This window comes from Carica papaya, chromosome 1 (genome assembly GCF_054855325.1).
Source record: "Carica papaya isolate Zhongbai chromosome 1, ASM5485532v1, whole genome shotgun sequence".
In the NCBI taxonomy this organism is placed as follows: Eukaryota; Viridiplantae; Streptophyta; class Magnoliopsida; order Brassicales; family Caricaceae; genus Carica; species Carica papaya.
The window spans coordinates 29,586,067-29,609,238 of record NC_142309.1 but is presented as its reverse complement, the minus strand read 5'-3'; the positions used below and the strand labels follow the sequence as shown (position 1 = coordinate 29,609,238).

Genomic DNA, 23,172 nt, shown 5'->3' with positions numbered 1-23,172 from the left:
TGCCATAAATCAATTTTAATTTCTCAAAATTTAATTACATCCGAAAATGGACACATAAATCTTTTTTAATTATTAAAGGTTAAAATAATAATTAATATTTAAAATAAAAAAATATATATTTATAATAATTCGAGTCATACTCAATTTAATATAAAAAGAGAAGTGGGTGAGGACGACTTAATAAATAATATTAATTAATAGATATAACAAAAAATATAATTATGTTTATATTAATAAATATAAATTTTTCTGACTGAATTTCTCTTTTTTTTTCTATTAATTTTATTTGTTTAATTTAATATTGTTTTTGTAAAATAATAATAATAATAATCAAAAGTCAAAATCAAAGTCATCATAAGTAGAAAAAGTAGACACATAATTTTAACTACAATTATTAATGGGTCATTTGGTTCCCAAGCCATGATTAGGCTATAATATAACTAAGTAATAATTTTACTCACATGTGTTTTCTACAATAATTAATATTTAGAATAATAAAATTTATTCCAAATATAATTTTGTAAAATTGGAAATAGGGTTTTTTTAAAAAAAAAAACCCTATTTCCTAAATTATAACTGTACTCAGGACGTAATTAATTGATTTTTAAGATTTAACATATAAAAGTACGATGTCGTTTTATCAAAAATAGAAGAACATTGTAAAAATACATACTTTGTAAAATTATCAAAAATTATGAAGACAAAATCAATATATATGTTACTCCACCATGATAGATAGATAATTGTTGCTGAGCCGAGCAGCTAAGCCTTCCAAATGGCAGCTTGCTTTTTAATGGAAACATCTTTTATCAAATGCAAAATGTGGACTCGACAATAGTTGGATCGCAGAAGCTACAGGGAATGGCGAACTCATCACTCCTACACAACCCAAATATAAAAATGTCAAGTTTCACCACCCGCGCGCTTTAAAAAAGTCTCTAGTTCTCTTCCTCATGCGGGTAAATACGATGACCATGCATGCCAAGATCCAGGGCGGAAAGTCCCCACCAAGAATGTTTAATTTCTTCATCCATTCCGGAGTTTCCTTCATAACCAGGGCTATCAAAATGGTTATAACTGCTATGCCAAACAAGATTCTGGTAATGGGTTTGATCAAAGAATCCTACATGAAAAAGAAGTCAAAAGTTCACTTCAGCTGAAACTGCACCTAGAGTAAGAATCATGGGCTGATAATAAAAATTCCAGGCAATACAAGTATGAACATGTAGAATGAAGAGCTATGCCCCCTCCCAAACGAATAGCTTCACTTACATTGGGATCACAAGCACCTATGTCACACTAAGATATCTTGACATCCATGGGGCTTCACAAATGATATCTCAAGCATAAATATTTGAAAATTGTAACAAGGATAGCACAAGCTCATAAGTCATCATATAATAGATGGAAAAGAAAAATATTCATGAAGCTCTTGGTCAATTGAATATTTTAAACATAGTGTTTAAGGGAGATAAGGTAATTCCAATACCATAGAGAGAGAGAGAGGGGAAAAAGAACTTGCACCCAAAGTTGCAAAGTACCAATTTTCATCATCATGGAAACAAAAGCAAGCACCATGGCACCTCCTCAATAAATCAAGGAACCCTGCATGGAATGTGTGTATATGTGTATCCTGAACAAGTTAAAGGACCATCAAGACCACAAGCATGATTGAACTTGCTTACTTTCTGCCATCACAAAATCAGGCACTAACAACCAGAGAGCCTCATTCCAAACTTGTTTTCACACAGATAAACAACCTTCACATGTAGATAGGAATAAAAACTCTGCAACAACAATATAGCTATTCCAAAACTCTGAAAGTTTAGATAGCTCAGTATTAATGTACCCTCAAGGTAACCCCTATTCATAATGGTAGATTTTTACTGGCCAATACCCATGATTTCCATAAACTAGCCAACCTCATGGTTTTTAAGAAGTTCCTGTATATCATAGGTCCAACATCTGTTCCATGGTATAAATTGTTATGACATTAGCTCACATCATTTGGTCTTGTCCATTACACTCATGATCAACAATCTAGCCAACAGCTTGCACAGAAGGTATGACAACAAGTATTCTGTACTCAAAAGAACTTCTAGAAATAGAAGTTCAATCCAATAACATCAAATGAAGCGGGCAAAAGGTCTATGAAATCTTAGGTGCACTCTTAGTACTGGGTGAATCCTTCAAAGCTATCAAAAACCAAACTGAGGCAACATGCTGCATCAAGCAGTTTCTAATGGACAACTCACTAACTGAGGCAACACACTAGAGGTGTAAGTTTCAATTTGGTTAATAGAAAATGAAATCAGACCAAACAAAACATAATTCCGCCAATTCAAGTTCAGTTTTCAGTTTTGTTTTTGGTTTTAAGAAATAAGAAAAGTTGTTTAATAAAGTTTGGTTTCTGTTTGGTTTTTGGTTTTCAATTAAACAGCTTAACCTAAAAATTGAAAATATTAGGGTATTTTTGAAAACTCTTAAATATTAAGGGTTCTTTCACAATATCACATAGATTTATCATTTATATATGTTGTATCAATCTGATACAACTTGGATTCCATTTAATTAATTTTTACCTAGTTTAGTTGTTATATATTATTTCACAATATCATGTTTCCTTCTATAAAAAACAAACTAAGAATTTAGTAGAATATCATTTTTTGGGTTTTAACCAACAGGAACAAAAAAAATTGGTTCAGTTCGGTTTTTAAAAAATCGAACCAATTTTGGTTTAGGTATTCAACTTTGAACTTTGAGAACATTTAGTTCCAGTTTTGATTTCTTCAATTTGTTTTGTTTTGGACTAATTTATATCCTTACATATGCTGTATCAAGCATTTACTACAAGAGTAGAGTTTTTTAACATAAAGCAGAAGAAGGCAGGGAAGAGTAGAGTAAGATGTGGTGTAAGGAAAACCAATTTAGCTGCAAAAGTAACACTGTAGAATATCTGGGTGGAGGAAATGATGGACGAATACTTGGTGGAAAAGATACCAGTTTTTCTTCCCCAAAATTCAGGCAAGAAAACTGATGAAGACATAATAAGTTTCTACAAAAGATTTGTCTATGGCCTAACAATTCTTTACCAGCAAAAACCAACAATAGTTCCATGGTATCCGATCATTTCCTCTATTCTATTTGAGCAAAAGGAGGTTCTAATAGATAATTCTGACAAATAAGCTATGCAGACTAACAAATTCTCATAGAAAAATTTCTGCAATTTCATCCAATGCGAGGCTGATTTTGGATTCAGTAAAAAGATAGATTATGGAAACAAAACCGAAAAGCAGGCATCCCCCATGTACTTGCACAAGAATTCCACTCGTTTCGCTTGGAATTGAAAATAAAAAATCAACCAACATCAAAAAATAATCCATGAATTTAAAACCCTAAATTTAACAGGCAAACAAATTACCTTCGGTTCTCCGTCGATATAAGCAACCGATCCATCTTTATAACCAAGAACTGACCTCCCATTCCTTGGGTTAAACCGAATCGGCGCCCCACGACCCGACTGGGGATTGAAAGCGTGGATTGACTTGAAACCATATTTGTCGAGTATGTCCCGGACCTCGAGCTGGTCCTGGTCCCAACCTCCTAAACTCGACTTGAACACGTCAATTGGACCCTTGCCCCGCCTGTAGAGATGAATCTCCACTTCCGGTACCTTCGTCCTTACAGTTTTCTGGGTCGGATTCGGGCCAGACGGAGACGCTTTGGCTTCGTTGTGTTTTTCTTCGATTTCTCCGGTCTCTGTTTCCATTTCTGTCAATGACCGGCTTAATCAGTCTGCCCTTCCCACTTTTGGGGCACCTGTAATTTATAATAAACACAATTTTCCAATTTGGGTCTTTTATTTTTCAATTACTGTAATCAAATTTTTAATCTTTTTTTTTCTTACTTAATTTTATATATTTAATAAAATAAATAAACTTTTGTAAATCATTAATAACATGACCTTCACGTCTTATTATTAAGAAAACATGATTTTCAGGTTGTTAAATTACGTACAACTAAAGTTATTTTTTAAAAAATAAAAATAAAATTTGAGTTAAAACTAAATAAAATGTATTTATAATATTTGAGTTGAGAGATATTAAATAAATTTCAGAAAAAAATGTCTTCCATAATTAATATTTTATAAATAAAATATATTAATCAATATTAAAAACATGTTATTAAATTTTTGTGACACCGTGTGATAATATATTGAAATTTATTTATTTTAATAAACAAATTAACTAAAAATATTAATGTCTTAATTTAACAATGACAAAATTGTAACACTCATATTTTGTAAATAAAATTTATTAACATCTACCTGCATATTATATACAATTGAAGAAATTAAAAAAATATTTATTAAAAAATTAATTGAATATTGTAGACGACTGAAAATAGTTGATGATATTGGAATTTGAAGGAGAAATCAAATGGGGGTTTGTTAAGCTTATAAACAAGGACAGACAAAATAAAGTATAAAAAAAACTAGAAACAAAAAACACCACTATGGTAATATAATCATGTGGTATAATAAAATTTTTATTCTCGATGATACTACAAGAATTTTTATAAAAATTTTTTATTTGCCTTTTCTCTATGAAAATTTTATTTTCTAAGAATGTATTTTAATTTTTTGTTTAATTCTTTTTTTCATGATTGATTTAATTTTTTATGAAAAAAATATATCTTATTTGTATTTCATCTCTTCAACAAGTTTAGTAATAAACATATTGGACCTATTATTTCGATAGAAATAAAAATTTATTATTAGTTTTTTTAAAAATTTCCAAACGAATAATTTCAACATAAAATCTTGCATTAATATTGAAAATTTAAGCATAGAAAAATGTATGTGTAAGAATAAAACTATAACTTTCTCTGCAATTTTAATTGTATCTGTTCAAACAAATCAATATAAATCCGCCATTAAATATATGAAAAAAAAAAAAATTCTACATTAAAGATCTAATAAATCGAAATACTGAAGTTGTTAGTACTGCAAAGTGCAAACCAAGATCCAAATGCTTTCCTGTTTTGACACATGCGACTGCAGATCGGCTTTAAAGAGAAAACGAATTTCTATCACATAATGATATTCCGTACTTCAATAAACATGACAAGAAAAATTAATGTAAGAACCAACCCATCTAAAAATATATGGTTACAACACCAAATAAATAAAAATTTGGTGATGATTAGACTCGTCCATAAATCTGGTGATAGACTAAAAGCCTACGGGTCAAACCAGTCCATTTTGATGGAATGGTTGAACATTACCATCCAGATTCGAAACAAGTCTAGTGTTTAGGACCACGAAGGGAGAACATGCTACTAATTTTTATAAATCATGCACAGATAATGTGTACCTTCCAGTGACGGGTCATTTCTCCAAAACATACTCTATGCGCATTCTTTTATCATCTGAGTCCTATAGCCTCTGCAAGAGAGTTAAAAAAAAGAAACCAATTTCAATAAACAAATCAGGAATACTAACAAACCTTTCAAGGCCATCAAAAAGCTTACCTGTTAAGTATCATACACAGTTACCGTTCTCTTTTGCATGTTCTGCTTTGCTGAAACTGGAGGAGGAATCCAACCACCCCGATATCCTGGCTCTTTCAACATAACTTGTGAATTGTTTCTCAGCATCAGGCACATCCAGGGCTAAGTCCTCTAGAGATTCTGCTACCCTACCGAAACCCTTCGTCATTTGATACATAGTTATGAGTCCTGATTCAAAACACTCTTCAAGCAAACCCCAGAGCCTCTTATTCTTTTTCTCGATGACTGTTATCAATGCTTTCTTGACCACCTCATGATGAAAGAATGGCATCCCTAGCTCTTTTATGCAATGACAAGCTTCTCTAACGTCCCCACCAGACTCATACTCCTCCAACAGCTTTCCTATTTTTTCTTTGATATCCTCAACCGCCCATCCATGCCTGCTGCTTCCTCCTCCACCCCAACACCTTAAGATCCTTTCACCGGAGAGTCGAGCTTTTAGCAATGACTTTGCCATTTGCAGCACTTTGCTACCAATTGATTCTTGCCCCCAAAACTGGGATTCAATTTCCTCTAAATGTTGTGGAGCCAATACCTCATCCACCACCGCTCTAGCCAGAAACATTGCAAGATCCTCAGCAACAACAGGGTTGTCGAGAGCAGTGTCATCTGCAGACTCTATCAACATTACAAAACCGTTTACAGAATCATCAGGTGGAAAAGACAGTGATGACAACAAAGTTGAAGCCCTTTCTTTCTCTCTATTTTTTCGATCCATTGCTAACGTTATCAATCTCTTAATGAAGATGGCATTTAGTTCTCCTGAACAACTGCTGTTCTCTGACTCTAGACAACTGATTACCTCTAAGATGTCACCAGACAAGAAATACTCTTGGATAATTGACTGAGCCTTCATCTTGAAAATTTTGGCGGCATCATCTCCTAATGATCTCTTCTCCGGCTCCAATGAGAATGATTTTAAAGATGAAGCACACAACCAGCCCTCAGATGCCGCCTTAGAAATCAAAGACCGCAATATACGTCTTGCATTTGGGATGTCAAGTGATAAATCATCAACAATGTCAATCAACCTGCCATAACCCTTTGTTATTTGGCTTGAATTAATCAAACCTTCTTCTGCTGCTGCTTTTAACAAATCAAGAATTCGTCCTTCAGCTTGACGCCTCTCCATTGCCATTATAAGTGCTCGTTTGACAATTTCATGGTAAAAGAAACACACTTTCAAATCTTTGATGCATCTGCAAGCTTCTTTTTTGTCACCACTCACTACATACTCATTCAGCAAATTGTCTATTTTAGCTTTGACCCCGTCAACTGTTTTGTTCCTGTTGCCTCCCCATCGTCGCTCAACTATTTCAGCATGAAGTGGAGCTGCTAGATAACTTTTCTCAGCTCTCTGTAGTACTGCAACTCCCTTTGAATCGGGAGGCAAGGAATCCATTTGTCTCTTTAAGAATGCTGGAGGGAGTATGTCATCAACCACAGCTCGAGCTACGAACAGTGCTAAAACATCAACTGTGTCAGGTATATCAACAATCAAGTCATCTGCAGCCTCAACCAATAGATTGAAGCCTTTGTAAACCTGCGAGGGATCAATGACGTCTGCATAAAGCGTGGATAACAGAACAGCAGCCATTTCTTTCTCCTTATCATGCCTATCCATAGCAATAGAGACCAGCTTCTTCACAAAATAGTAGTTATAGCTTGGTATCCCAAGTTCTTTTAATTCATTAGCAGTGGAGACAACATCATCAGTGGCAAAATACTCCTCTACTATTACTGTAGCTTTCTTTTTGTACTCATCAAAATCTTTAGGCAGATTTATTGCATTTAGATATCCATAATCCTGGATTCAAAGGGAAATTTCATTAGCCCATTACAACTGTTAACAAAGAAATAGAAACTCAAGGAAATACCAATCGATATTACAAGCATAATTGAAAAGCAAAAACGGTTGTGACTAACTACCTCACTACTGTCGTAGTTTGGGTCTTTGGGGTTAAGAAGATAATTTTCTTCGGTATCAACTGACCCTTCCCACGTATCTTTAACCCCAGCGCTACCTGCGTACGGAATTGTTATCAATTAATGATCTCAATACAATTCTTTCGAAACAATATATATCAGAAACTTGAATAACCTATAAAAACTGAAAAATCTTGATCACAAATTAAACTATAAAGAATTCTTTATTCCGTCTGCAGTTCTGCATTGCTTATCAGAGAAGTAAGGTCTTACCTTTCTTGGGTTGCCCATTTTTGGGAGAAAGTGAATGTCTCTCATACTTGCCTGGACTTCTCTTGCCTGGACTTCTCTTGCTTGGACTCCCTTCTGTAGGACTCGTAATACTTACGGTACATGATCTTGGTGACATTGGTGACATGGTTGGTCTTGGGGACTTGTAATTACTAGAAGGGATAGAAATGTGTAGGGCATTTGTCGGTAAGGTATCTGCATTCTCCGAAATAGATCGTGCATGCTCATGCTGGTCATTTGATACAAAACCATCACTGAACTCCATCATGTTTCGATTCTCAACTCCCCAATTTGCTCAGTGCAGCCAACGAACAAGCATCTACTCTGCTGGACAAACAAAACTGATGGCCAGAACTTGTGATTGAGGGATTACTTAACATTCAGAAACACTATGATTTTGACCATTCAAACTTAGGTACTAGTTTCTTAGCTTGCAGGTAATGCATTGAATTCAATCATATAAAGAATTATTCAATAAGATTCGCACAACAGGAACAGAGCAAGGGGATAGAAGAAATGGACAAATGAATAAGAACACTAACTAATTAAACTCAGATATATAAGCTTGCGTGTTAGCAAGTGCCAAGAAAGTAAAAAGAAGATACTGGAATTGACGTAGATAAATACACAGCTTATTGGACCAACAAAAAACTTTTGAAATTAACTACGGATTCATCAGAAAAATTAGGATGAATAACATCAGGATCTGTAGGATAAATTGCAAAAGTAAATTCCTGATCTGACATCAAATAAACAATTCAAGAACATGCAAGCTATAAACATAGCCTGATCAACAGCAAACATAGAAAATACGAGTATAAAATTTCAATACTCAAATCAAGCTTAAATCGCTGTGTGACAAAAATTTTATGCATGATTCTGCACACTTATATTTCAATATAGAATTCCAATCCAATAGGAATAATAAATTATAGATTACCATAATACCACATACTATAAACATTATCTATGTGTGTTTGTTGCCGTTCTACTCCGTGAAAATTGGAATATTTTATCAAATTAAGACATAATCCAGCAATATAAATCGAGATAAATGAGATTGAATCTTATCAATAATGACGTTTAGAAGCTGTGCCAACATAGTCCCGCAAAGATCAAGAGTAACAGAGGACGAATTAATACGTTAACATTTCATGATGTATTCTACAACAACATAAAGAACTGAATACTAAAAAATTAGGAGAAACGGGAGACAAAAACTAAAAATAAAAAGATCTGAAAAGACTCTGACCTTAAGAACATGAGAGGCCGAACGATCGGCTTCGCCGGAGCGACTCTGCACACCGGCGACGAGGAAAAACTTTCTTGCCTGAGACTTCTCTGAATTTGTCCGAGAGATCCTAGTAGAAAAGAAAGGAAACTTAAATCAAATCTTGTTTTGTTTTGGGCGAGAAGAATTAGTGTAGGAGATGGTTCGAAAATTGCCGGTTTGGATCTGCAGTTTGATGAGTCAGGCCTGATCTGGAGGAAACTTTCTCATCATCGAACGGCTGTGATCACCTTAAGACATGCCCTTTGAAACGGAAAAAGCCCGCGAAACCCGCGGGGTTAATTAACTGAAAGGCTGAAACTTTTATAGTGTTGTTTTTTAGCATCCCTGGGCCCCACCCCAGCCTCAACCGCCATGCCCCGATCTTTGAAAAACAAAATCAACGGCTCTTGTTGATTATCCATCATCCATCATCCATTATGATGTGCTTTGATGCTGTACGTTAATGAAATAAGTTATTAATTAATTATTGATTTAATAAATATTTTAAAATTTCTAATTAACGTATTGAATGATAAATTATAGAAATCACTTTAATAATATCTCATTTTTCAAAACATATTATATAGAATTTCAACATAGATAAATCTTATATTCTATTAAAATTTCACCATAAAATTTCAATAATACATTTTAAATTCTATTAAATTAAATAAATTTTAAATATTTATTATATTTCAACATAGATTAATCTTATATAGCTTATCAAATTTATGTTTTATTATTTTAGAATTTTTTTTTATTTTATAATTAAAGGAAATGTATACTCAAAATGAAGTGCCTAAAAAATTTGGATTTGTTCAATAAATTTTTTTATTGAATTCACTTTTATTAATTTAAAATATAAAAAAAAAAAGTTTATGTGTATTTGGTGAAAATTGAAAGTAATTTTGTATATAATTTACATACATTAAATTATGAAAAATCAACATATAAGTTACGTGTATGCACGAAAATATGAATTAACATTTATTTTGACTATATAACTACGTATTAATTAAAGACACGATACCTTAAAAAAATAAACGAGATATTATTAATTTATATTTAAATAATATATAATATATTTATAAATTTACACTTATCTCTTATTTTAAATATATAATAATAAGAGTTATACTTAAACTAATAAAAATATCGTGTTAATTTTGAAAAATACTCGATAAAATTTTGAAATTTTATTTTAATTTAATACTTCAAATATTTTATCATTATAATACAATTTACACATTATTATAATCAAATTAAGTGTATAATAAGTACAATCCATCCAAACCATCATGGTGATAAGTTGAACTCCCTTTCCTTAATAAGCATTAAGCACAAATTAACTAACGTTAATTAAATGTTAATCCAAGTTTTGACCTTCTTTAAGTGGAAAAAGTTAGTAAATGTGCTTAAGAGAGGAAAATATCTTCAACATTAATTTTATTTTGAAAGAATCTTAAGAAATATACAGAAATCAAACCCATCATTTAAAACCTGATTTTATAGATATACTTGAAAATTTTAGCATATTTTTACTTAATTTTAATATGAGATTATTGTAGTTATGATCAAAAATAACATTTTATTTTGTATGAGAACAAAATTTTATACCGTGCAATTTTTAAATTTGATAAATAACATCGACCATAATGGTAGGAACTATATAATTACGCCAGTAATTAAATAATATCGTTATTTTTTTTATAAAATATTTTATGGTAAGTAAATAATTATTTTAAAATAAAATTAAAAAAATATTTAAGAATGACGGCTAACCTAGTTATAAATATGAAAGGAATTAAGTAGTTTTATACAATTAAACATAAAAAATTATTTTAAAATATTTATTTTGATATGATATGAATAAACGAAAATACTATAAAATGATCACGTGTTAATATTACAATATTGAGTATAGAAAAAATATTAACATAAAATGATGGGTTTTTATCATTGCGACAAATGAGTGATTCATTCCTAAAAAAGCTCATATTTTAAAAGAATTGTAAGTAAATGACACTAAAAGAAAAAGATTATATATTTTTTCTGCTATAAATTATGTATTTTTAATAAAAACACATATATTCATCAACAAATAACACGTATACATTAATCATAATATAATAAGAATAACATTCACACGAAATACAAAGGATACAACTAAACTCGATACGACAATATTTAATCAAGGAAGTAACGTACGAACCATTCAGATAATTATTCGTTATTTGCTTATAACTGTTATTTGATGCTCTTACATATTAATAATAATGAAACGTGTATTATCACTACTTGATTTTTATTGGTAGAAGAAATTACATATCAATATTCGAAGAAAACATGCTTTTCTTACAATTAACTTTTGTCTTATTTACTTAAATTGCGCGATAATATGTATCGTGTGCATCGTTTAATAATTTTAATTATTTTGGAAAACTACAAGTACATATTTTCTATAAACTAAAATTACATCTATGCTTATTTTTTCCATAATTACAAGTAAGATATGTATTATTAAAATTTAGGATCCTTACCAATACTTTTTAGCAAAGTTACTTTTAAATATAATAAAATAGAACTAAATAAGGAAGTAAAACCCTCTAATTCAAAGTTTATAGGTTTTCCTCCTTCTAAGAGGATTCGGACCGGGATTTTATATAAATACAAAGAATTAATGTACAGATCTCTCTAAATCATCTTCTGCAAATACAAACGCTCTGTTGATCACTCTCTTGCCCTCCAAGCTTTCTCTGCGTCTCTGGTACTTCGTTCTTCCTGTTTCTTTCCGAATCAAAAAATGGATCCTCGAAGACTGAATCTTAAACTGAAGGCAACTTATTTCACGCCGGAATCTCAAGCGCAAACTCTACGCGTTCACTTCCGGCTAACCAACGTACTGGAGACATTGATAAACCGCATGCATGGCGCCTACAACTTGCAGGACACGCGCATGTTGTCCCCGACCACGATTTTCAACTTCGATCTGCCGTATTTTGACCGTCTCTCGCCACTCTCAGCCCACTGGTACATTCTTTCCATCCTCTCCGGTCATAGGATCGACCAACAATTCTGCAACCATATAGCGACAGAAATCTTGTCTATGGCCAAAGAGATTTTCTCCATTGTGGGTGGCCTTGGAGTCTTCATTGTGGCTGAAGCCAAGACGGTCTCAACTCGCGTCATCCATGAATTTGATGAGATATTGGCAAGGATTGATAATATGGTGCTGAATCAATGGAGTGAGTATAATGATGGCGGCGCTTCGGCGTCGTTTCTGTTCAGGCTGAGAGAAGAGAGAAGACTGGATGGTGAGGCTACCAATGATCGTGAACTGGGTGATTGTACCGTCTGTCTCGACCAGCTATCGGGCGCTAAGGAGCTAATTGACATGCCGTGTCACCATGTCTTTCACGAAGCTTGCATTTTGCGTTGGTTGGAGACCAAGAACTCATGTCCCCTGTGCCGGCAAGTGCCTGATACAGAACTCTTGCCAGGATCTCCGCCGGCAATTGCCTGATTTCTGCCGTGCAATTTTCTTGTTTCTTGCTTGTAATTTTATTAGTTTGCCGAGTTTTAATAGTCTTTTTGCTTATTTCAGGCTTGTAAAAACTAATGAAAATAGGTAATATATATATATATATTTAATTAATTTGTAAGTTTTATATGGATAATGAGTTCTTACTTTCAGTATATGCCCTGGCCATCTTTTCTCAGTTAGAAATTCATGTCTATTTAATCATATGTGGAACAATATACATTACTGGGTTTTCATGTTTTGATATTTCGCTCCTTCAAGTTTGCTTCTGGTTACTGGGTACTCTTGTTTGGTATTGAACATTTTTGTTCTGCGCCGGAATTGATTATCCGGATTATAAAAAAAAAAAAAAAACATTTTAAATTAAAAACAAGAATGATCCGGCCCGAGGCCATAACCCGAAACGCAGCGTTTTATAGTGCGAGAGATGCCCGTCCGTCAGCAAGCGAGGGTCGAGTTTTCCTACAGCGGGCACAATTGAGCATCGAGGGCGTTACTGCGCGTTGGCGATGTCTATCGAAGCAGCAAATTTACCAGACAGAGTAGATGAGGTTTCCCTTTTACGATCTCAAGTGGAGTCTCTACAGGATAGAGTCAAAGTAGTCTCTTCCTTCATTTCCTCTGCTTTCTCTTTCTTTTCTCCCCTTTTTCCTTCCACTTTCTCTTCACCGGGCTGCTTAATATGCTAGAATTTGGCTCTTCCATAATACGAAAATGACTCAAACAAGAGTCTTTTGCTATAAAGGGAGAGAGAACTCGTTAATCATGAATCAGTAGAAGAAGTATTTGTATAAACGTGACCCGATCAATTGGTTTGATGTTTTCTTTTTTGAATTTTGATTTGACTGGAAAATACGACCGGGCTCTATCCATTTAGATAGTGTAATGTGGACTGAGTTAAATTCTGGTGCAAAATTTTATATTTTATGTTGTTTACATGGCTATTTTTACTGGATAAACCAGGAGCTAGAGGCTGAAAATGCAGAGTTATTGTCTCGGATATCCAGCTGTGGCTGTCATAAGGTTTGCTTTAAAAAGAAAACTATGGAAGATGTTATTAGGTTGTGAGTCTAAGCTTTGTTCGTCTTTTTTAACTTACCGTGTGATTTTCATGCAGATGGAGAAGAAACCTAAGAATCCGGCCGTGAAAAGCAAGAAAGTAAGAGCCGGTAATGATAGTAAGAAAATAGAGAAGAAAGTGACTAAGATAATACCAGGTCTCTGTTGCTTATTTATTGTTATTGAGAAGTATGCTTTCAGCTTTTCAATGTTGGATGTCAGTTCTCGAATTTTCAATCCATTGAGAAATGTCTATTGGTGTGAAGAAATTTAAATAGAAGGAAAATAAAACTTAGAACTCAGAGAGATACACATACAAGACGTAAATTGATGTTAAGATGCCGGGCTGTCCAAAGAATTTGAAGCACCTTGAGCTTGAAATCTTATGGCTTTTTCTTTTCTTCCAACTTCCTGGCGCATATGAAATGAGTTGCTTCTTCTGATGGAGCAACTGCAATTTACATTTACATGGACTGATACTATGTTATCAGTCAGCTACCAACTTGATGTATTTTTTTTTTCTTAATTTAGCTTCTGATTGTGAGAAGTATTTATTGATTGAACTGGGCTTTTAGCTATATTTTATTAAATTCACTCTCTAACTTTTGATACAGGTTATAATATGGGAACCCCGCAGAAATATTTCAAGAGATATGTTGCTCTAAAAGTCATGTACTTCGGTAGGAGGTAGATGCCATGGGCTAATTTTCCATTCCTTCACTGATTGCATACTTTCTCTCATTTAAAAAAATAGTACCTCTTCCATTCTGTCAGTAGTCCTCTCTCCCTCTCCCCAACCCCCAAAGAAAATCCAGAAGAAATAAAAGAAATTGGAAATTAGCTGTTAAACACACATTGTGAGAGAACAAAATAGATGGCACCATTGAACTCCAAGAAACAGCTAAAATTTGATCCCTGTTGTTTGCAAAGTTCTTATCATTTTGTTTGGGCCCCCTCTTGCCTTGTTTATATACATTCTACCTTTTTCGTTTCAAAAAGAAAAAATCATGATCCCAGCTAGATGGTCAACTAAGTAAATCTTTTTTTGAATTTGCACCAACTAAAGCTAAATACTTCCTTCCTTGATGGAACTAAAAGGAAAACAAAATCACTTATCCTGGACCAATATATCCTTGTTTTCTAACATAAAGAAAATTATCACTTTGCAGTGGTTGCCTTCAATTTACACTGGTAATAACGAAATGACGAGGAGGTCCTGAAAATCTTCTTCATCTCAGATAGGATTACCTTTGAACAAACTATTGGTTAATATGTTCTTCGTGAGCTCCTCGTTTCAAATTCCTCTGATGAATATGCTAGAATTGTTTTAAAGTAGATTTGAGATTGCACATGATTGCTTCGAACACTATTATATGATTGAGTTTATAGGAAAACTTGATAAGCCATTTAATATTTTGTTGTTGTAGCAGTAATGGAAAATTATCAGTTTATTTATTTATATAGATTACAGGGCCGTTACATATTTATATAGATTCGGAGAACTAACCAAGCTTTTTCTAACTCCTATTAGGTTTTTTAATCATAAAGCCTATGGGCTTTTTATGCACCACCAGTAATTGATCCATTATTTAAAATTCCTCTGATGAATATGATAGATTACAGGGCCGTTACATATTTATATAGATTACAGGGCCGTTACATATTTATATAGATTCGGAGAACTAACCAAGCTTTTTCTAACTCCTATTAGGTTTTTTAATCATAAAGCCTATGGGCTTTTTATGCACCACCAGTAATTGATCCATTATTTAAAATTCCTCTGATGAATATGATAGAATTTTCATAGCAGATTTGAGATTGCACATGATTGCTTCGAACACTATTATATGATTGAGTTCATAGGAAAACTTGATAAGCCATCTAATATTTTGTTCTTGTAGCAGTAATGAACAATTATCAGTTTATTTATTTATATGGATTACAGGGCCGTTACATATCTATATAGATTCGGAGAACTAACCAAGCTTTTTCTGACTCCTATTAGGTTTTTTAATCATAAAGCCTATGGGCTTTTTATGCACTACCAGTAATTGATCCATTATTTGAAATTCCTCTGATGAATATGATAGAATTTTCATAGCAGATTTTAGATTGCACATGATTGCTTCGAACACTATTATATGACTGAGTTCATAGGAAAACTTGATAAGCCATCTAATGTATGTTCTCTCAACAGTAATGAACACTTATCACTTTATATATTTATATAGATTTACAGGGCGATTACGTATCTATATAGATTAGGAGAACTAACCAGCAATGTATTTAAAATTAGAGTACCAGCTAACTAAGTTAAATCCATTCTTTATGGCTATTGAGTATCTCTTGATAAGCCCAATTTATTTTAGCCCAATTCAATTAAATTTAAAACCCAGATTAACTAATAATTGAAGTCTGCATAAAGAGAATTCCAAGGTATGGATTTTCACTTGCAAAGACATGAAAAGAGTCAAGTGTTGTATGTGCATATAGTTATTTATCGTTTGCTACAAGGACCTTGTAGTTTGAATTAGTACCTTTAACTCTGCTGGTATGGCATCTTTTGGTGTCTAAAGCTAGCTGGTTAGGTGATTATGGCTTGGCATTACTTGGATGTCCTTTCCTTTTTCTCCTCAAGTTTCTACTATGTAACTCCTGATTCTGTTACTTATTCATCAACTTTTTGCCTCTATAGCTTACTGGACTATAGAAAATGATAATTTTCTTAAATTGTGGTGGAAGGGTAAAACTTTAGCTAATTTCTTATATTACAGGTTTTATGGTTTTGCTTCAGAGGCTCAAATGGATCCAACTGTTGAGGTATGTTACTTCAAACCCTTCTTCCAAGATTGTCTTTTATTGGAAACATACATGAAATTGTAGCACATCAAAATTAACTATGTAGCTACGGATGTCCACTTCACGGGAATATTGTTGATCTACTTTTTAATCGAACAATAGGAAGCACCTGGTACCTAAGTAGTTTACTTTGTTGCTTCCGCTGAAATAAATTTATTTATTGTCAACCAATGAGTATGCACATAGGTAACTGCCACCATGGATTGATTATAAGGATTAGGGAACCACATTTTCTTTTTCACAAGAAGTATAGGGAACCACTTTTGTTTTTGTGGTGTTAAACATGTATTTTAGCTAAAAATTGGTTATACTATACTGCAATCTTTTCACCTCCTTATATATATATATATATATATATCTATGTATACAGAAAAAGACAACAACGATATGTTTTTGTTGCTGTGCTATTACTTTTCTCTGTTTGGTCCATGATCAAGATATGGCCTGATACCAATTTGCAGAAGTCCTTAAAGATGCTCGTCTTAAGAAAAATTTAATTACAGAATTTACTCATGAATGATGAGTTAGCTTTTGATATTACTTCATATAATTAGTTTCACCATATGAATCAGATCCTGCCCATAACTTTAGTGCTTCTGCAGTCTGAAATTTTCAAAGCTTTGGTGAAGACAAGGCTTTTAGTTGGTGACAAGAAGGAATCTCAGTACTCAAGATGTGGTAGAACCGATAAGGGGGTTTCATCTGTTGGGCAGGTAAGTTGTATCCACCAAGAACTTGCCGTCAAATGGATATTGCTAATGGTTTGTGGGATAGAAAATGTTTATAATTCTAAGGAAATTTATACTTCATAGAATTGCTTTAGCAAAACATTTTCTACAGTAATGTTTGTCCCACAATGAGCATTATGTCAACAAGTGAGCTGTTACTAATATCAAAATGTTTGTTTGGTGACAACCTGTATGGAATACCATAAACTAAGAAATATCAACATATCCACTATTTTGCAAAATAATATGGAGGTGCTTGGGCATTGTGCATGTGGAACCGTTGCTGGCTCCGAATTCCTCTGTATTTCATTCTGTATCTTCCAAATGAACCTTGTGTTTTCTTGAAACAAACTTTAACTGTACATGACATGGTTTTCCATCTATGTGATACTCTGCAGATTCTAAATGCATTCATGCTTATTTATTGCCCTACGTCTGTATCCTAGAAATGAAAATATGCTTTGGCTGTTTCTATGAAAATTTCGATATCACCCATAGGAACATATCAGTGCTTCTTTACGCTGTAGTCCCTACATGCCCTTTTTAAGTGGTTTGTCTTTTAATAGTTTCCTGTCTTTTAATTCTTTTTCGAACTTAGCAAAGATTGAATGTAAAGACAAAATGATATATGTGGTAGAAATCAAAAGTTTAAAACAACATTCAGTTATCGTATGCTTTGTGCTATTCAAAGTGGCAAGATCAAAATTGGAGGGAGTGATGGGTTTTTTCCAGTCTATATAATCAATTGGATGTCAAGTAAATAAGAAGCATTTATTTTCACATATTTGAGTGTCAAGAACATGTTAAATTGTTCCTACAGGTGATTGCTTTGTTTCTTCGATCAAAACTTAAGGAAGCTGATGAAAACAATGTTGTTGTTGGAGAACAGGACGGTGAGACAAACTATGCTATTTGAAGAAAATTGTCCATTTCTAGTTTTGGAAACGTTTCTAGTTTTAAACCTCAAGAAACAAAAATAAAGTATCATATTTTTAAAAAATAAAAATGAAAATTGTTTTAGAAAAAATGGTTATGGTCAAACGCAGAAAACTGTTATCTAGAGATACAAATCATAAGAATGTTGAGAACAAATTTTTTTGTCTTCAAGGTTTCTAATACTTTATCTTTTAGTTTCATAAAAAAAATTTAATTTTTACCCAAAAAATGTATTTTCTGTTACGTTTTATTTTTAAAGAAAATGAAAAGATAAAATAATAACTGTTTTCAAGAACAAGCTGGGAGTAGTATTCACTATTGCTTTTCTAAATGCCAGTTTTTGGGGTTAACAAAAAATCGGTTCTCAGGTGGTGGATAGTGACATATAAATAGGATTTGTAGTTCAGGATGGCTCATATGATATCACCATGTCTAACTTAGGCCATAGTCAAGATGATAGCATTTGGGCTTTGCTTGTGTAAGAAACATATCAATTATATAGTGCATAAATTAATAGTTCCACTTAAAATGCGAAAAAACATGGAAATTAGTATATAATCATGTGAAAGTACATCTTGATTCTTTGTAAGAGTTTCAGTGGTAAATCTCTTATTTACTGGAAATTTTGCAAAGTAATTGTAAGTGTTATGTGAAAGTAACCTCTTTCTCTCTTTCTCAGGAGAAATTGATTACGTGAGAATACTGAATCGTGCCCTTCCAGAAGATATTCGAATTATTGGCTGGTCTCCTATTCGACTTGATTTTAGTGCAAGGTTCTCATACTACTTACTACTCATAATGTTTAACATATAGTTCATTTTCTAAATTTATATTAGCTAAGGATGGTTATCTGAGGGATTCTATAAAACTTTTACTCTTCTGACCTTTATATTTGTTTCTTCAGGTGTTACCTTATTATCTTGCTTTTGTTGATGAATGCAGATTCAGCTGTTTGGGTAGAGAATATAAATATTTTTTTTGGAGAAAGAATATGAATCTCTTGGTGCATTTCTAATTCCTTATGCTTTATTACCTTCCTGGAATCTACGGTTTGGCTGCTTGGTCTTGCTAACTGTTTCTTGTGCCATATTCCATGCCAGGCTATGGGGAGTGCAGGGAAGAAGTTTATTGGAGAACATGATTTCAGAAATTTCTGCAAAATGGATGCTGCAAATGTTCATAACTATAGGCGCTGTGTCACATCATTCGAAATTTCTCCTTATTATAAAAGGTTGGTTTTGGTAAAAATATAACTTTTTTGATCCACTTTTAATCTGTTCCATATGTAAAAAGAAGTAACCTGGCCTTTATCTTTAGTTTCTTGTACTAGCTTCTTTGAGAAATTATTTATTTATTTATTTTTTATCTAGTGCTATGCCTGATCGGATTCTGGTCATAGGTTTGTGGGCATCATGAAGGACTTTGAGTTTCTTATTGCTATATAGATCTCTGTGGGCTGTCATATATCTGTATAGCATTTTGTTCTTTTGTTCCTAAAAGTGTAGATTTGTCTACTGAAGGTGACACTTTCAATAGTGATAGGACCTATGTGATTGTGACCGGGGATGTGACATGCAATAGGCAATCAGCAAAGAGAAGAAAAGAACAGGGTTCAGGATGTACCATATATAGATGATAGACCATGAAACTTCTTTTGCTTAATCTGTTGAAAATCCCTTTCAGGATGTTTTTGGTTTCTTAGGGGTAAGTTTGTGCAGAAGTCTATTTATCATAATACATTGTATTTTCCTCATGCTTCTAAATCCTCTGCATTTGCTTCGATATCTTTCTTCTCAACACTGGGCATCATTGGTCGCAGGAGATTTTTGGTGCGTTGTTCTTTCATCATTTGTAGAAAATGATGCCTCCTGAGGTTGATAATTTCTGATTTTTTTGCAGTTACAATGGTAGTGAACTTTGTGCAATTAAAATAAATGGCAGTGCTTTCCTCTGGCACCAAGTTAGGTGCATGGTTGCTGTGTTGTTCATGATTGGCCAAGGTCTTGAATCTGTTGATGTATGTATTCAAATGCCTCTATCTAAGTCGTTTTTATACGTAATATATCAGTTATATGTTGCAACAAGGGACAGCTGCAGATAGATATGAGAAGATAAAACTGTGATATCCTTGCCTCATTTTTTATAGATTATTTCTGAGCTCAGGGCTGATATTCATCACTTATATATCATCTGAAGTGATGGAATATGTTTACATATGCATTCAAGGGACAAGAACTAATCTGTGATTAGCATGAAGCTTTCAGATACTATATCTTTGATCAACATGCCCAGCATACCTAACTGTTAAGTGTTATTTTGGATAAACAAGCAAACCATTTTTCTGATGAATACTCCAAATCAGCTAGAAGTTTCTTATTGAAGAACGGAGATGGTTGAAATTGAAATTGACTGAATCTTATAGTCAAAAGTTCCCAGCTACAAATTTCCTTATTCTATTCAGAAATTGAAGTTGGTCGGTTTCATCTATAGGTGATAGATACATTATTAGACACCAAGAAGACACCAAGGAAACCTCAGTACACCATGGCCCCCGAGATTCCTTTGATCCTCCAATCCTGTGAATTTGAAGGTCTTAAGTTCACGTGCTCATCAGGTATTTGAATCTTCTCAAAGCATAGTCTGAACTTGTTGTTTTCTTATATGTCTACGATCTTGAGATTGATAAGTTCAGAATTTGTATCTGATACTAATGATTCATTAATCGTACGTTTAATTCATTGAATGGAATAAAGCTAAAATGTTATTGTTATTCATCATGAATAAGTAGTAGTTCATTATAGTACAGTTCCATTAGCATTTTGTAGGTTATAAGTAGTTCATTGTAACTTCATCAAAATATTTATTAATGGTTAATCATACCAAAAATACCTTTATACTCAATTTTGAAAAATTAAAAAATACCTCAATTAATTAAAAAAATTCAAAATACCAAAACACATCATAATTATAAATCTATAAAAATATTTAGATTTAAAAATTTTTAAAAATTGATCAATTAATTGAAATTCACATTGCTGAGTATGGATAAAATGGTGTTAAGAGTAACTTCGTGATTAGGCTAGATTGTAATATTCTTTCATGACACCTTACACTTGAATTAGTGTTCCAACTTTCTTCAGTAGCAGTAATTAAAAGTAATTATGATTAAACTAATCAAACAATTGCAATAATGGTTGTTGCATGATAGGCATTACATTCCTGAGATATTCCTAGGTTGTATAATGAAACAAACTGCCATAAGTAATGCACTTAAGAGTCTGCAAGCTGCCATACCTTTCCTCATCAGATGCTTTTCAGCAATCATGTTAACTAGAAATCTTTAGCGAGCTTAGATGTTTTATTATTTTTATGCAAAGATGCTGGGCAAGCACTGCGCTCACACCTGGAGAATGAATGCCAGACTTACCAACTCCAATCTTCAATCTATCATGATGCTCTTTTGAGTTGTTTGCCTCTGTCTGACAGTACAGGTATAGACTGAATGATTTTCTTCTTGGCTTCCCCGCTCCCTCCCTCCCTCCTAACAATTTCGCTCTGTATTATTTTTCATTAAACTTAACACGGTTTCGTACCTTTCTATGTTGATCTGATCTGTGTTCCTGAAAACAGTTTTGGTTCCTTCAGATAAGAGCTCGAGGAATGATAGAACAGTTAGTAAGAAGACTTCCCATGTGTCTCTCTTGTTGCGGCCAACTGAGCGTAAGTGCTGCTATACTGTTAAATACAACTAGAATTTGACACTCAAGCTGCCGTAAAGATGAACTTTTCTTAGTACATAAAAAAGCTGTCTGAATTCCCAATTACATGGCTAGTAGATTTCTGAAATATGTTTTGAGTTATTAATGTGTTTTAAGTACGATGTTCCTCAATCTTTCTAGCAGACATAGTTTGTCTTTTAAGTCTGTAATTCTTCTTGCCCACTGTGTGAAGTTTCTGCTTGTTGGTCCATTTTCAGCTTCGTATGAAGAACGGCGAGCCAAGCTAGGCACCAAATGATTGAGGTGAAGGGTTTGTTGGCATATGTAGAATTCAAAGCATCATACTTATGACTGAGGTGAAGATGAAGAAAGTGAGGATGGTGAGGGTAGAGAGAGAGAGAGAGAAGTAAGAGAAAGAAGCACACCCAGAGGAGGAGAGACACGAAGGAAGACACCAACGCATAAAAGGAGAGAGCATTTGTCAAATTTTCAATTTAGACTTATTTAAATTATACTACTTGTTAATTTAAATATTTTAAAAAATATGTGAATTAATTTAATTTAAAATTAAGGCAATAATTAGAATACATATATATATATATATGTATAGCTGATATTCAACAGGAATAAAAGGGTACTTGACAAATTTTTGGTTGGCCATGGGGTGGCGTGGCTTGAAATCAAATCCTCCCCTACCAACCCGCAGACAGATGAAAAGTAGAACCAAAAAGGGACCCCAAAACAACTCAAAAGTTGTCCCAAAGATTTTACCCCGTCATCATCATCCTCCACCACTCCCATAAATTCAAATTTATAAGTTTTCTTAAGTTTACGTTACAAAATTATATCATATTCATGTACATATAAAATACTTTTAAGAAGTAAATTCGAAATTTATATTAGATAAATCTCAATAAACATACTATATTAAAATTTTGATTATCTATTTTATTAAAAAAAAAAAAAAACAAAACATAATTTCAAAGTCTATATTTTATTAGGGTAAATATAATTTTATTTTTTTTTTACTAAATTATGGTTTTAATTATTTAAATTCAAATTACGTATTTTTTTAATTATACTTTGTTATATCGTATTTGTTCATTTAACATTTTCTTTAATATCATCAATTTTGTGAACACTTCCTCAAAAGATTAATTATAATAATAACTATTTATATAAAAGATCTCCAACTTTGAAGTACTAAATTATTATAAAAATTAAAAATTTTGTTTAAATAAATTTAAATTAAAAATTTTAATAATAAGG

At 32.8% G+C, this 23,172-nt stretch overlaps 4 protein-coding genes across 12 annotated transcripts; 2 read left to right on the top strand and 2 right to left on the bottom strand.

Annotated features, from left to right (window-relative positions):
- Positions 1-590: 590 nt before the first annotated feature.
- Positions 591-3,813, bottom strand: LOC110818284 (WD repeat protein). The gene is made up of 2 exons (XM_022047098.2): positions 3,422-3,813; positions 591-1,123 (listed from the first exon to the last, which is right to left on the bottom strand). Exons 1-2 carry the CDS (start codon positions 3,767-3,769, stop codon positions 911-913), a joined length of 561 nt encoding a protein of 186 aa, XP_021902790.1. The 5' UTR covers positions 3,770-3,813; the 3' UTR covers positions 591-910.
- A 1,051-nt stretch (positions 3,814-4,864) lies between these two features.
- On the bottom strand, positions 4,865-9,360 carry LOC110818240 (MA3 domain-containing protein). Of its 4 annotated transcripts, XM_088210054.1 has the most exons (7): positions 9,235-9,360; positions 9,041-9,149; positions 7,771-8,129; positions 7,501-7,595; positions 5,533-7,378; positions 5,376-5,446; positions 4,865-5,067 (listed from the first exon to the last, which is right to left on the bottom strand). In XM_088210054.1, exons 3-5 carry the CDS (start codon positions 8,054-8,056, stop codon positions 5,543-5,545), a joined length of 2,217 nt encoding a protein of 738 aa, XP_088066180.1. In that variant the 5' UTR covers positions 8,057-8,129; positions 9,041-9,149; positions 9,235-9,360; the 3' UTR covers positions 4,865-5,067; positions 5,376-5,446; positions 5,533-5,542. The 4 variants fall into 4 exon arrangements, with proteins under 4 accessions (XP_088066180.1, XP_088066184.1, XP_088066192.1 ...); XM_088210058.1 differs by lacking the exon at positions 9,235-9,360 and having other exon boundaries at positions 4,865-5,111; positions 9,041-9,228; XM_088210066.1 differs by lacking the exon at positions 9,235-9,360 and having other exon boundaries at positions 4,865-5,056; positions 9,041-9,228.
- Positions 9,361-11,780: 2,420 nt separating this feature from the next.
- Positions 11,781-12,675, top strand: LOC110818086 (uncharacterized). The gene has a single exon (XM_022046846.2). It carries the CDS (start codon positions 11,865-11,867, stop codon positions 12,582-12,584), a length of 720 nt encoding a protein of 239 aa, XP_021902538.1. The 5' UTR covers positions 11,781-11,864; the 3' UTR covers positions 12,585-12,675.
- A 351-nt stretch (positions 12,676-13,026) lies between these two features.
- Positions 13,027-22,492, top strand: LOC110818087 (Pseudouridine synthase family protein). 6 transcript variants are annotated; one of them, XM_088210010.1, is made up of 15 exons: positions 13,027-13,201; positions 13,566-13,625; positions 13,720-13,819; positions 14,276-14,348; positions 16,436-16,481; positions 17,123-17,233; positions 18,069-18,141; positions 18,864-18,957; positions 19,127-19,187; positions 19,285-19,415; positions 20,084-20,201; positions 20,675-20,798; positions 21,562-21,675; positions 21,830-21,904; positions 22,161-22,492. In XM_088210010.1, exons 1-15 carry the CDS (start codon positions 13,112-13,114, stop codon positions 22,199-22,201), a joined length of 1,311 nt encoding a protein of 436 aa, XP_088066136.1. In that variant the 5' UTR covers positions 13,027-13,111; the 3' UTR covers positions 22,202-22,492. The 6 variants fall into 6 exon arrangements, with proteins under 6 accessions (XP_088066136.1, XP_088066142.1, XP_088066150.1 ...); XM_088210016.1 differs by having other exon boundaries at positions 13,028-13,201; positions 13,720-13,771; positions 21,815-21,904; XM_088210024.1 differs by having other exon boundaries at positions 13,030-13,153; positions 21,815-21,904.
- Positions 22,493-23,172: the final 680 nt, after the last annotated feature.

Bases quoted from the DNA above. Each gene is read 5' to 3' on its own strand.
- LOC110818284 (XM_022047098.2), bottom strand. From the start codon at position 3,769: ATGGAAACAGAGACCGGAGAAATCGAAGAAAAACACAACGAAGCCAAA. The intron at 1,124-3,421 runs GTAATTTGTTTG...TTTTTCATGTAG, and splicing joins ATATCGACGGAGAACCGAAG to GATTCTTTGATCAAACCCAT.
- LOC110818240 (XM_088210054.1), bottom strand. From the start codon at position 8,056: ATGATGGAGTTCAGTGATGGTTTTGTATCAAATGACCAGCATGAGCAT. The intron at 7,596-7,770 runs GTAAGACCTTAC...TTCCGTACGCAG, and splicing joins AAATGGGCAACCCAAGAAAG to GTAGCGCTGGGGTTAAAGAT. The intron at 7,379-7,500 runs GTAGTTAGTCAC...CTTTGAATCCAG, and splicing joins CAAACTACGACAGTAGTGAG to GATTATGGATATCTAAATGC.
- LOC110818086 (XM_022046846.2), top strand. From the start codon at position 11,865: ATGGATCCTCGAAGACTGAATCTTAAACTGAAGGCAACTTATTTCACG.
- LOC110818087 (XM_088210035.1), top strand. From the start codon at position 13,112: ATGTCTATCGAAGCAGCAAATTTACCAGACAGAGTAGATGAGGTTTCC. The intron at 13,626-13,719 runs GTTTGCTTTAAA...ATTTTCATGCAG, and splicing joins CCAGCTGTGGCTGTCATAAG to ATGGAGAAGAAACCTAAGAA. The intron at 17,234-18,068 runs GTAAGTTGTATC...TTGTTCCTACAG, and splicing joins GGGTTTCATCTGTTGGGCAG to GTGATTGCTTTGTTTCTTCG.